The sequence below is a fragment of the Struthio camelus genome, chromosome 1 (genome assembly GCF_040807025.1).
Source record: "Struthio camelus isolate bStrCam1 chromosome 1, bStrCam1.hap1, whole genome shotgun sequence".
NCBI classification, from domain to species: domain Eukaryota; kingdom Metazoa; phylum Chordata; class Aves; order Struthioniformes; family Struthionidae; genus Struthio; species Struthio camelus.
In genome coordinates this window covers 150898121-150912260 of record NC_090942.1, presented here as the reverse complement: position 1 = coordinate 150912260, position 14140 = coordinate 150898121, and the positions used below count along the sequence as shown (strand labels likewise).

The 14140-nt window shown below is 38.4% G+C and overlaps 1 protein-coding gene across 50 annotated transcripts in view; it reads left to right on the top strand.

Annotated features, from left to right (window-relative positions):
* Window positions 1–14140, top strand: part of INPP4A (inositol polyphosphate-4-phosphatase type I A) — a 136546-nt gene that overhangs the window by 109108 nt on the left and 13298 nt on the right. For all 50 annotated transcript variants that reach the window (XM_068923865.1, XM_068923808.1, XM_068923856.1 and 47 more), the window contains 7 exons: window positions 3422–3594; window positions 4941–5064; window positions 5901–6027; window positions 8470–8610; window positions 9924–10021; window positions 13207–13319; window positions 13751–13905. In XM_068923865.1, the coding sequence (XP_068779966.1) occupies window positions 3422–3594; window positions 4941–5064; window positions 5901–6027; window positions 8470–8610; window positions 9924–10021; window positions 13207–13319; window positions 13751–13905 (931 nt within the window). The remainder of the gene's footprint in view (window positions 1–3421; window positions 3595–4940; window positions 5065–5900; window positions 6028–8469; window positions 8611–9923; window positions 10022–13206; window positions 13320–13750; window positions 13906–14140) is intronic.

The following is a 14140-nucleotide window of genomic DNA, read 5'->3' as shown; positions in this document are numbered from 1 at the left end:
TAAAACCCCCATACAGGTACGATTTTCAGTTTTCATCTCCACAAAATGTAGAGTATATTAACATTTTTCTCAGCTGTCCACTCTGGCTGCAGTTACCCCATTTGCTTCTATCACAGAGGAAGTGCTTTTGGTCTGTGAAAAGCTGCACCAATTTTTAATGTATGTATCACATTCAGATGTTGCAAAAACTAAAGGGATGTGCCAAGAATTAATGCTATTTATTTATTTTTAAGATGGGAGTAATTAAAAGCAAACAGGTTACCTCGGCTGGGCACCCAAATGTACCCCAAACTGGATCTTAAATTTAATTAATTGAGGCTGCAATGTAGCAAAGCTCTTAATGCTTGAGTCCCTCTGAAGTCAAACGTGTCTTGACTATATACTTAGATGGGTTGCTAAATATACTTTACTGCATCAGGCCTAAGCATCTATTTCAGCAGTTACTTAAATCTGTCTTTTTCAGAGATTATGAGTATTTGCAACCCTGACCTAAACACAACGGCAACTGCAGGTGCCCAGTACTTTGATTTATGGGCGTTAGGGTCTCTTCTTCTTCTTCTTCTTATTTTTTTCACCCACAACATATCTCCTGAAAGACTCAAGATACCTTGTCAAGGTTCTGGAGGCCAGTTATTGTGATATCTTTGTTGCTCTGGAGAAGGAAGACTTACCAAAAATAACCTCCTTTTTCCCACCTATGTGTTAGAATCTTTGATTTATACAGACTTATGTATAAGGATCTTTTAGTGTATGCACATTACATTTTTTCTCATGTTCAGAGAGCAACATGTATTCAGAGAAGCTCCACAATGTGACTTTATAGGCCTTCTCAGCACTTTTTCTTCTTTTTTTTCTTTTTCTTCTTTTTTTTTTTTTTTTTTTTTTTACATACCACATCTCAAAGTGTGCCTTAAGGTATGGCTTTGATCAGCCCTGCTCATCAGAAAAGCAGAAAAGACTTGCAGAGCTAAGTCTGGCCCTTATTTAACAGACAGAATTCAGTTGGAGCTGTCTGACTGGAGCCTGCAGGATTTATCTCTTGGTACGCAACGTGTTTCTATAAAACACACAAAACAGATGACAGACTTCCAGTTTTTAGATGTGGAAAAACTTTTAACATGAGCTAGAGACCTCTGATAAAAAGTGAGATTTATGTCCAAAATGTATCTAAAGCTGGCTTGGACTAGATCTCCAGCTTCTGGAAATCTGTAACAACTCCTTCCATGCCCATTGATCTGAAGCCCTATACCAAATTAGTCTACCTATGGATTTGCCCAGTGGAATCTATAATAGTTTTAAAATATTCTGGTCATCTCATAAAACATAAGAACAGAGCTCAGAATAGATTTCTCAATAGAATTCGAGTGCCTCATGGTGTTTGAAAGTGCCATTGATTAATTTTATAGAGTATCTCCTTTCAAAAATAAAGGTCTCTTAGGAAAATTAATGAGGCAAAAAAGAAGGAAGGGAGAATCCAAGTGAAAGTGAACACTTGAGAGTCCTTTCAAATACAGTTATTTAAAAGCCATTAGTGGAATGTTTCACCCTGATTTGAGCCGGGCAGTGATTCCTTTTATTCCTGTTTACTGTTAATGGCAGCTACCATTGACTAAAATATTAAAAGGACGTGTATGACACTTAGGAAACAGGAAGTGAAAAGTGATTAGAATTCTGTAGACTGACAAAGGTTTCACTTTTTCCACGGTCAGTATTTTAAATCAAGAGAATACACAGCACAGAGGAGTTTTACTCATTATCCCAAATGAGCCATCTTACTGCATGTGAATTGTGAGAGGAAAAAAAAAAAAAAGAGGTTTGCATTATCCTCAGGCGTTCTGGTGTACCACCAGGATACTCTATACCAGTATATGTATATATATTTTTATATAGTAAATATAATTCCTTTTGAACATAAGGGAAAACTTTATTGTGAGAGTAACAAAGCACTGGAACAGATTGCCCAGAGACTATGTGGAGTCTCCTTCCCTGGAGATATTCAAAAGCTGTCTGGACACAATCCTGGGCAATGTGCTCTAGGTGACCCTGCTTGAGCAGGGGGGTTGGACTAGATAATCTCCAGAGGTGCCTTCCATCCTCAACCATTCTGTGATACTTTATGATTACCATACCTTATATATGTGTATGTATATTCCAGCAATGGAATGAGGATGTGCCAGATGTCTTCAATTTTTTGTCATTCTCATTCCTGCATAGCAAAGCTCTTAAGTGCAGTTAGAGAAACACTTCATTAGTATCATCTATGTTTTGCCTCCTGAGTGTTCACGGGTCCATATTATGACATCTGTTTTATTTTGAGAGGACAATATTTAGTAGAATATAAAAGGCAAGCTGTAATTCTTTGTTCTCTTAATGTTTCCTGCTCTCCTAAAGTAAGGTGATGGAACAGAGCCAAATAACTTCCCCTTGTCTAGTTTATTAGATTGTCTATCTACCGCATAGAACAAAAGCAGAAAGGATAGTACTGTTAATCTTGTCAGTTATGTTTCTGTTAGCAGACTTCCAACGTTCCCCTCTTTGGATGGTTATCAAAGAAACATATATTAATACTGACTCTTAGCCCTATCTTCCAGTTGCAATCATGAACAACTTCCTCTCGCAGGCTTGAAATGACCCCATTCTTATAGGTTCTGCTCTGTACATTGCCTTGTTGGTACAGCCATCCAGACTAGGGTTGGTGTACCTTCTGTTTGTGGGCTCTGGTGCTTTTTAAAAATAAAACACTTTGTCCTCCCCTTTAAAAAGAAGTGGTGTCCTGTTTCAATGTTACGTTAAAGAGGGCAAAAGCAAACCACTGTTCTATCCTCTCCTTATATTGTAGAGAAAATGGATTTTAGTATAGTATCTGAATAACTTTTTGTAAGTTCATTTATTTTCAAGATGGTGAGGCAGTTGAATAATACGATTATGAGTCCACAAAAGATTCAAAGGCAGAGGCATCTGGGAGAAATCTCACTGACAGGAGAGGCCAAGGTGATGTTCACTATATCTGTTATACGATGGACTCCATGCTCTGTCCATGTATATGCACTGTGAAAGGGTGTGTTTGAACATGCACACACATTTATATACACATATGTATATAGATACTCATCTTCCTGTTGTGCTTTCCAAATCACCTATTGTAAAGTCTTTTCTGTGGGGGCAAATATGAGAGCTATTGCATGGTTGGGAAAGTCATAACAGCCTTGTAGAGTAGAATTCTCCATATTTTCCTCATTCAAAAACCACTGTGTAAGGTAACATTAGCTTAGTAACAAGCAGGAAGTCACTGGACAGCCAGAATAAAACAAACACTAAATGTGGATCATTTTGCTTTAACCTGCAACAGAAATTTTCTTCTTAATGTAGGTATGCTTCAGATTAAGTACTTACAGTGCCATTAATTTTATTTTTTAACCAGGTGAATGGAGCGAGGCTCTCTACCCCTTGCTGACAACACTCACAGACTGCGTAGCCATGATGAGTGACAAGGCAAAGAAAGCCATGGTCTTTTTATTAATGCAGGACAGTGCACCAACAATAGGGTTGTGCCTGAGCCTTCAGTATCGCAGAGATGTTGTCTTCTGCCAAACTGTAAGCAATGAAGTTTGCATGGTCTGATTGCACTTAGCCTTGTGGCGGGATTTTATGAAGTCTGGAAGACAACTGCAGAATTTTTCTGATCTATGTTAACCCTCAGGTTTAACACTATGATCTCCTCTCGCAGATTGTGCTGTCCTGTTATTACTGTTCACTTGCCTGTGTTTGGAAATATAAAACTTATATCTTCCCTGGGACATATATTCCCAATTTTAAAAAACTGTGCCAGAACTAGTGAGATTAATGCTGCATACAGAAACAACCTTTGCATCCCAATGCCACTGATCAAAAACCAGAAGTAAAATGTGGAAGAGAGAGGAGGGGGAAGAAAAGGTTCATGAGCAGAAAGTGTACTCCCACACTTACATTTTGTTGTTTTTTTGCATCAAGAAAACCAATAGGACCTTTAGTACCTAAGGGGAGAAATCCAGCCACAAGGAGAGGAATGGGTGCTGGGATTTTATAAAAGTTCTGTTTCTGGACCTGTTGGGGTCTCTTCTGTGTCAGCCACGGACTAAGAGATGTCTGGAGGCACCTTCCATGCTTTTTCTGCCCACTACACTTACTCAGCTTGTCTGCTGTCCTGTGGAAACATTTTACATAGCGAGAATCAATGTCTTGTTTATTTATTTCAACAGCTCACCTCTTGTACGTTGTTTGGTAGAGCAGTTGTCCCAAAATGCAATTTCTCCTAGAGATAAACACAGATAATTTTTCCTTACAAAACCCACTTTATATTGCAGATAACTTTGTTTAACTCTGTGCTTTGAATATGTTTACCCATCATAAATATCCAAAAGACTGAATTAAGATTTAATCTCAGTATCACAGCCTTGTCCTGACCGTCTCATAACACTACAGAGTTTGAATCTTTATGTAGCGCAGACAGGCATTGCCTTTTTACAGCTTTCTTAAAATGTCATTTTAAAAAGATTAATTTAATCGTACTATCAAAGTTCTTGGCTTGGAACTAGTTGTGTTGCTCTGTAACTAAAACAATTCTCCAAGTAGACTCCTTTGTAATTCACAAGTTGTGGATTCCAGTACAAGTGATCATGTCAAGAAAACAAGTATATGTGAGATCAGCAGCAGTCCCACCTTGGGATAGCTTGCAAGTTCAAGCCAGTATGCCCTAAATCAGATTTTAAGAGCATTTTGATTTTTGTTGGTTGATTGTTCTCATGTCAACTGTAAGGAAAAAAACCGTGCCATTTAAAGGAAAAGAGCATCAGTGTGACCGATTTTTATGGCATCTCGTATATACAGTGTTGTTTCCATTTGGGGCTGAAGAGCTTTTTTGTCTGGAATTATTTCACTCTTGTCTGTTTTCTCTCTCACAGCTGACAGCTCTTATTTGTGGTTTCATTATCAAGCTGAGGAACTGCCTACACGATGATGGATTTCTGAGACAACTCTACACCATTGGCTTGCTAGCGCAGTTTGAGAGCCTGCTGAGCACTTATGGTAAAGACATAGAGCAAGTGGGTGATAGCAGCTGTGAGTCACCCAATTCTGCTTTAAATTGGTTACAGCAGAAGATGAATATATGGGACAATCTGCAGCTCAGCTACAAAATGATTTTGAAAACCGAAATGTAAAACCAAGTAATATCTGGAGTCATTAATTAGCTAGCAAATAGCAATTCCGAATTTCTTTTGATTTAGTTGACTTTAAAAAATAAAGTGCGCTTGCCTTGTAATGTAATAAGACTAAGGGTTTAAAAAAAGAAATATTCAACATTTTTTCGGAAAAGAAAGCGAATAAAATTCCAGTAAGCTGGGAGGAGCTCCATCCAAAAAATGCTTTTTGCGTTTCCTTGACCTTCATTAATCCTACTATAGAAAGAGAGACTGAAGAGATAATGCAAAAAGAAAACATATTTCACTCCTATATCAGAATAGGTATTTGGATACCCGTTAGGGAATGCTTTCCTGAATAAATCCAGAGTCCACTGTAAGACCCTGCAATACAGTGTGACAAAGCACTTTTTGACACAAAGGATGTCATGGATATGACTGTGCTGAGAAATATTTACTAGTGTTGTCTAAACTGGAAAATCAGCACACAATCTACTTGAAAGACAGTAGGCTGGTCTGGGCTGGGCTGTTTTCTATCCTTGCTAAACTCACAAAATGAATCAGGACCTTGTCAGGCAGATGTCGATCAAGGTGGAGGACCAGGCGCCCTACCCTCCTCACCCACAGAACGGCTTTATGAGAGCAGTGGCCTGAAGTCATAGCAAGTGGATAAGGGGAAGTTGTTTGTAATAATGATGATTGACTATTTCCTCCTTGATTTAGGTGAGGAGCTGGCAATGCTGGAGGACATGAGTTTGGGAATAATGGACTTGAGGAATGTAACCTTTAAAGTAACTCAGGCCACATCAAATACATCTACTGACATGCTGCCGGTCATCACTGGAAATCGGTAAAAAAAGAAAGGGGAGGCAGAATGTGAGAGAAAAGAGTGGGGCTGAAGAAGGGAGAAGCGGTGATACTGTACTTGAAACTCAAGCGAATAATGTACTTTTATATTGTGCTATTTTTTTCTCAGAACTTTAGAGAGATCTTTTGGAGATGACTTTTTAATTTTTACCAGTGTTTCATTTTACAGAGAGCTGAACTGCAAAGGAATATATGGCAAAGCTCAAACTATGAGTTTTGTTTTATGAGTAGATATAATTTTGACCTAGCCTTCTGTAATCATAAGCCAGAAGTATTCAGTCTGTTCTTAGGTACGTGTGCTGTTTTTAAATTTCAGACTGACTTCTGAGCCTGATCTCGTATATGAGAGATTCACTGATAATCAGTTGATCAGTGCTTTACTGTATGTCATTGGCTAATGGGTTAGCACTACAGGACATGGAGCATATTAGTTGATGGGCTGCTGTTGAGGTGAGGCCTGTTTATCATCAGTTTCTGAACTCTTGGGGCCAAACTGTGGATTCAGCTTGTGGATGCTTGTGAAACACTGAGCTGCTTCTCAGTTTGGTCACCTCTTTATATGGAGGTATTTTCAAGTTTGCGTTTAAAGGCAAGCTTTTTTTTTTTTTTATGTCTGTTTGAAGTGTCGAACATTCACGAAGCCTCATGTGAAGTAGAGTAGGAGCAACCTGTTACAGCTTTATTGTGGTGGGAAGCTTTTGCAACAGATGGAGCAACGCTTCCATGCAAACATCTCACCTGCTGATCAGCTGGTTTGTGACATAGTGCTGATAGACACCTGCAAGAGACTTCTGCCCCGAGGGAGTCAGTTCACAGGCCAGGAGGAAGCCGTGGGAGGACAGAGGCCTCAGAGAAGTGAATGTTTTAAATATTTCTGTGTTTCACAGAATCTTCAGAACCTTTTAGTTTTGACTCTGAATTCTTGAGGAAACGAGGCCTATTCAATTGCAATGTGCTGCAATAAGCTCCGCTGAAGCTCTGCCCAGTTTCATCCACATCTTGAAAAAGGGCTAGAATTCTCAAAGATAAATACATTTGAAGAAACTGAATTAAGTTCAGGTTCAGCTGCAATGAAAAGTGCCCTGACTGAAGAAGGACAGTGATGTGATAGTATACACTGCAGAAATTGCTGAGGCCTTTGTGAATGGCTGAGAGCTGACAGAAAACCCCTTTCAAAGAAAAGCTTTAGTTAAAACTTGCAGTCAACTACAGGACGCAAATAAGTAGAAAACCAGGCTTCATTAGCTTCAGGCCTCATAGTGCTGCTTATTATTTTCTGCCCAGATTTTACTCTGTTAAGAGAAGAAAAATCGTACTTATTTATGTTGGTGCAAACTAGTGGAGGCTTTACATTTAGAGGTGAAAACAAGTGTTTGCATTCAGATATAACACTGGATATGTACTGCAATATTTTTCCCTCTAGCCAATGTAAAAGGGTCACAGACCAATTTTGATTATGTTGTTATGTGGCTCTCAGAACTCATGTTATACTTGAGGGTTTTTTTTAAGTGCCTTGTGAGCAGAAAAATGATCGTAGGAAGGTTGCACTGTGAGGACTGCAACATAGCATGAAGGTACTGCTGTTGTTAGATTAATGCAAATCGCACAAACCACAATAACTTATATCTGGGCAATCCTCAGCCTGTAGTAAAGGTAAGGTAATATGATTTACCTTAGTCTGCAGTGATGTTATGGGTTAAGGTAAGTTGTATTACCTCACATTGGCCATGAGATAAAACATGTACATCTTTGCAGTAGCTCAGCTGACCCAAGGTAACCTGTTGTACTGCAGGAACAGGTTTGTAGGGCTGAGCCATAAGGTTCCACCTCAGCACTTTTGTTGGCTCGTTCTTCAATTTATACTTAGGTCACACCTATCGTTGCCTCCACCCTTCAGTACAGAAATGTCAGCACTACTCATTGTATCCAAAAGTGCTTCCTTTCTTGCATATGCATCATCACCCGTGATAAAAGCTGTAAATCTACTTTTCTCTTTCAAATCTTTTTAAATCTTTTTTATTTTAATCTTTTTTAATCTTAATCTTTTAAATCTTTTTTTTCTCTTTTAAATCTACTCTTCTACTTTTGATGAGATGGGGACATGCCAAAATTCAACTTTTTCTCATTGCATTGTAGAAGAGCTAGAGTAATTAATGGGGAAAAGCAAGTTCAGCTTTTCTCAGGAAATTGTCAGATCTGATTGAAATGAGCATTACAGGCTGTTGCTTCTTTGTTTTTTAATTAGCATAGCTTTTCTGACTGGGATCAAGCTCTGGCAGTACTTTAAAGTCTGGAATTTTGACTGATACTTTTTTTTTTAATAATTGGTTTATATTTTAGGTGTTATCCCTCTTGACATAAATAGCGCATTCTCATAATGTTACTTTTTGTGCTGTATGTCTAATAGTTGTTTGTTTATTTGCAGTGATGGATTTAATGTGAGGATCCCTTTGCCAAGCGCCTTGTTTGACTTGCTGCCACGAGAGATTCAGAGTGGCATGTTACTGAGGGTTCAGCCTGTTCTTTTCAATGTGGGAATCAATGAGCAGCAAACCCTAGCAGAGAAGTATGTATTCAGTCATGCACGCTCAACCTTAATGGCAGTTCAACAATCTCCTGTTCTGATGGAAGTATGTCTCTCTGAAATTGCACTGTTGCATTACTAAAAGTGATTCATTTTCTCTTCTAATACAAGAACAAGGGACCATCAAATGAAGCTGTCAAGTTCAAAACAAAAAAAAAAAAGAGGTACTTTTTCACACAGCGTATAGCTATGGAGCTCTTTACTACTTTGTGTGTAGTAAAGGTTTATGTGGTTCAAAAGTGGCTTTATGGAAGAGGAAATCTATCATGGTCTACTTAACACAGAGGTGCTGCTTTTGACTGAGGAACTCAGAGTGACAGATCACCAGAGGCTGCTGAGGGAGCGTTCTAAGGATCACTGTGTATTTGCTGTCTTGGTTTTGTACTCTTCCTTAGATTCCCTCTTTGGCCACTGTCAAAATCCAGGATACTGGGCTAGATGGACCTTTGTTCAGGACCTTTGTTTTACCTGTTGTTGCAGTACTGATGTAATGCAACTGGGCTCTTTGGAGCTGAAAAATGTAATTATATGATCGTATTTGTTAGGGAAGTTGTTCAGTTCTGGGAGAGCTACCAGAGCTTTCCTCTGTTATGGCCTTATCTTATAGGAATACATTGGCACACTGCAGCTCTCATGGAGAACTCCAGTGAGGTCAGGCACACAGATGTTGTGGCACCAGCCTTGCTACCCAGCTGGAGCATGCGATCTGATGGTAGACATCTAAAATAAGTCAAACAAAGGCATTCCAGGAGTTCCTGTTTTCCTCTATTGCCTATAAGAGACAAACGTTGTTAGATGAGATGAATCCCAGCATTGCTGATGATATTTGTTCCATTCACACTTCATCCCTCCTCAGATCGATATTTGTCATTCACAAGTCTGAAATTGAAGTTCTTGATCCTGCCTACTGGTGTCATGGTTATTATTAGCTCTCAAATTGAGCCAGCAATTCCATTATGAAAAGTTTAAATTTTTGCAAAAAGATCTACCAAATAGATGGGTATTTAATATTGATAGAAATATATAGAAACAAAAGTAATTTAAATACTAATTTCTGTAAGATTTTCCTTTCTGCCTTTCTTTCCCCTGCTCCTGCACTCATGTATTTTCTTTTTCTGGAACGAGTCACTACAACTCTTGTCTGTTACACTTTCTTCTGCATTTGAGTGTTTAGGAATTTCATGGGATGAATCTTTAAACTGTGTTCTGGTAGTCATATTGCCAAGTGGAGTTGTTTCTAAGAAAACAGGAAAGATTACCTTGCAGTTAACTGTTCCCTTCTTCACCTTTTAAAGGTTTGGAGACACCTCATTGCAAGAAGTAATTAACATGGAAAGCTTAGTCCGGTTAAATTCATATTTTGAGCAGTTCAAGGAAGTTTTGCCTGATGATTGTAAGTATTCAGTAACTAATGGCAAATTTGATTGAAGAGCAATGCAGGCTGAATTTTTTATTTGTTTGCTTCAAATGAATTGCTTAAATGTTAATGATATGCCAGTGTAGTAACCTCTAAGAAATGATGCAGCTCTATTTTAACACGTTAGCACTAAGTAGAGCAGATTCAAGTGTTTTGAGGCTCATTCTGGTTAACTTTCTTTTTTTATTTTACTTTTATGTCTTTTTCTAAAAGGCACTATGTGCTGTATAAACAGGCAGCTAGACTATCAGATTACTGTGAGGGAAGGTATAAAAGTGACTGGTCATAACAACAGCACTTTCACCTCCGGTTTTTGGTGATGTTCTCTGTGCTAGTGGTGGCCTGTACAGAGAGCAAATGCCATTTTGTAGGAACTTCTTATTCCCCCTGCTTTTCTTTTGAAGCTTCTTTCAAATTGTAGCATGTGAAGCCTGCAACAGAGAAGACTAGTATCTGGAAGAGATATAAAAGCTACAAGTTTGAATTTTACTGGTTTTATGGGAAATTTTTTGCTCATTGTTATTTTCTCTGGAAGCAGCGTTATAAATGCATTATTTACATGTGACCACACAAAATGCCTAGAATTCATTAATTCGTTATTATTAGTATCAGCCTCCTCTTGTAAGCTAAATTCACAGGTCCCAAAACTGCAGTTTTATTGCAGAAATACAAATGCAGCAACACGCAATGGGTCTATGCTATCAAGCAGAATGCTCTCTGTGGCTCTTTTTGAAAGGTGTGCTGTTACACTTCCAGTTACCCTGGACTCTTTTGATGCAACTGAGAGCAGAACCTGCCTCCCTCCTATGAGGCCTTTACATTCCACTATTGCTTGTCTGAAATTTTAGCTGCAAAAATTCAACTGGTTTTTATTACATCAGACTTTCTTGTAAACCTTAAAAGTTAATCAGTTTACAGTGATTTTTTCTGTTCTACTGTTCTCACCATTTCTTCATTGTCTCTCTGTCCATGTAGTCTTATATAATATTTCCCATTTAGTTCTTTTTTATTTTCCCATCTTTGGCTTTGCTTCTTTTGTTTACTTCAATCTCTTCCCTCAACTCTGGACCTCTCATTTTCGTCCATTCTTCTGTTAGCTTTTGCCTTTTTCCTTAAACTTTTTTTTTTATCTTGCAGTCTGTTTTCTCTCCTATCATTTATTTTTATTGTCTTCATAGCTTTTTTGACCTCTCTTTTAACTTCATAGTTGTCCTCCTCTGTTTTTAAAGAGCATTGCTGCCACTGCTTTGAGCTTCTCCTTTACCAGAATCACTTACTCCTTATACTGGAGGCTTTTCTTCAAGTAACTTGAAGTTCTGAGTAAGGTGAACGTGCAGAGTTGGACAGGTGATGTTAGCATGCCCTCAGATGGTAAAATAAAACAAAACAGTCTTGTATCCACCTTTCCCTTTCTCCCTTGTTTCCACTCACCTTTCATTACCTTGAACGCCCTGCCACCTGAGTTGAACACCACAAACAGGTCTCTTTTTACCACAAATCTGTCCTCTGCCAAGACTTCCTTCTGCTTCACTGTTTGTCCTGGGTAAACGCAGACATCTTCTAGCTGGTTTTCCAATACAGCTTGGACACATGGTTCATGGTTATAAACATTAACCAAAAATTTTTGATTAGCGGTATGGAAAAAATAATATTGCAGGTGTCCCAGGAGACATGTTTGAGGTGTTCTGTGAAAAGCTACGTCTGTCTGGGCAAATCTGGGAGTGTGCTTGCCATAAGGAAGGTCTGAGGGTACGTTTTGTACCTCTTCTGTGGTGGTTTTTAAGGAGTACAAAGTGAAACATGTTTCTCCATGAACCCTTGTCAAGACAGAATAACTTTTTCTTTAACTGTAAAGCAGGTGGTTAGTATGACCGTCCAGAGGTGTAGCCCATGGTAAGTACTGACAAAAGGAGGTTATGTACTTTTATTTTGGGAAATACTTCACCTGAAAAAACAAGTGGGTCACTCTAAGCGACAAGAGGCCAGTGAGGAATGGGCTGGCAGTTTGTAGAAAATGTTCCCTCCGTGCAAAAGACACAAGGAAAGTTGATCTCTGACCTACTGTCCTTTCTCTGAAAAAGTTGTGCTCTTAATTCTCAGCACTGCAGAAATTTCAAAGTGAGTTACTACCTTAACTGAGGAGAAAATATAATGTTCCATTATATCTGCTTGTCTTTAGAGATATTTGAGGTAATGGTCTGTTGCCTTCTTTCTGTTGCAGGTATTAGTTTTTTTCTAGGTATAGAGTTCAAGTAGAGACAACTAGGATAGGCACAATTTTGCCTGCATATTATTTTCTTGAGAAGAGATGTGGTCCAAAATAAAACCCTGTAAATTATGCATTTTTTGGTCACACAGTCATTTTTTAACAGTGCATATTACCTTACTTATCCACTCACAGCTTTAGGTGATGTTCTTGGTAGTTACCCCCTTAAAAAAAAAACAGAAAAACAAGAAGACCTATTCAATACTCATTATGAGTACCTTGGTGCATGTGTAAGAGATGCCATATTACACTTTGAACACATGAGTACAAGATGACTACTGAGGGCTTTAAAAAAAAGCTTTTAAAATGCCTTCAAATCATTTATTTCCACTGGGTGAAATATTAATAAAAAGATACAGGCAGTGCAGAGTCCTATCGGAGAGAGTGCTTCCTGTAACCGAAAACTGGCTAGCTTTCAAATTCAAAGTTGAAAATGTGAGCAGATTATAAAATGATATCTTCAGAGTTTCTGTAGAGACGTATATGATGTCCTATCACCTGTGAAGGAGAATAATATAGGCAGTTACATGTTTGTTTACAGTTCCAAAGTGTGTGAGCACAAGTGTGTCGGTGACACACAAACTAAGATGTTGAACCAATCTTGCTCCCTTTACCTCTGTTAGTATAGTGCTATCAGATTCTGAGCCCCTGAAGGTTTAAATACCCTAAATGTTAATTTTCCGTTGAGTTTGATTAAACTTGGTTTGTTGGTGTACTAAGTAATTCAGAATTGAATTAGCCTCAATTTGCTAATGCTTTGATAGTAAGCTTTGATAGTTTCAAGAAAACATGATTGTTTCCAACTAGCAGATAGGAGCACTTTTCTTGTAGCTTATTTTTACGAAAATATTGAATACAAATAAATAATTGGACTTGGTTTTGTTTGTTTTTATAGGTCTACCTCGATCTCGTAGTCAGACATGTCTGCCTGAACTGTTAAGATTTCTGGGACAAAATGTACATGCAAGGAAAAATAAGAATGTTGATATCCTTTGGCAAGCTGCTGAGGTATTTATTAATCTGAGCACCTCTGCACAGCTCAGTTAGTCTACTATATGTATAAAAACACTGCATTTTCCCCTTTCTTATTACTCATATTTTCAGATTTCTTCATCTCTTGCATACAGCTTGGAAATACTGCTAGGTTAAACCTCCTCCAGACTAAGACATGCAAAAAGAGTATTACCTCCTAAATACTGTAAATGCTTTTAGTTTGATCTTATTGGCTGGAAAGACAAAATTAAAGAAAATTCATTTTTCAAATCAGTGTTTTCCTCACAACCCCTGCAATGAAGTACTGCTATCCCAAAGATGACAACTTTTGACATCAGAGTCCTACACAACATTTGTATCTCTCCAGGGAAGAGAAATACAGGTGTGTTCTCTGCCAGGAGGTTATGCGTGAGAAAGGGATGATGAATTGTATATCCCATTTCCAGATATGCCGCAGACTAAACGGTGTTCGCTTTACAAGCTGTAAAAGTGCCAAGGATAGAACAGCCATGTCGGTCACCCTAGAGCAATGTTTGATCCTACAGCATGAACATGGAATGGCTCCCCAGGTCTTCACCCAGGCTCTGGAGTGTATGAGGAGGTAAGAGTTTGACTGCAGTCACTTATTCCTAAATCAAGAACCATGCAAACTGCAGATGAGTGGTGGTCTCTGTTTCTATTTAAAAAAGAAAAAAAAAAAAGTAACATAAAGCCAGAAAACTGCAAAACTGACTGCTAGACTTCATCCCTCATAATATAAAACTTAACTACTGCATGCAAGTAAAGCTGATTGTTGCCAAATTTGCATGAGATGGGCTTTGATTTTCAAGAGTGAA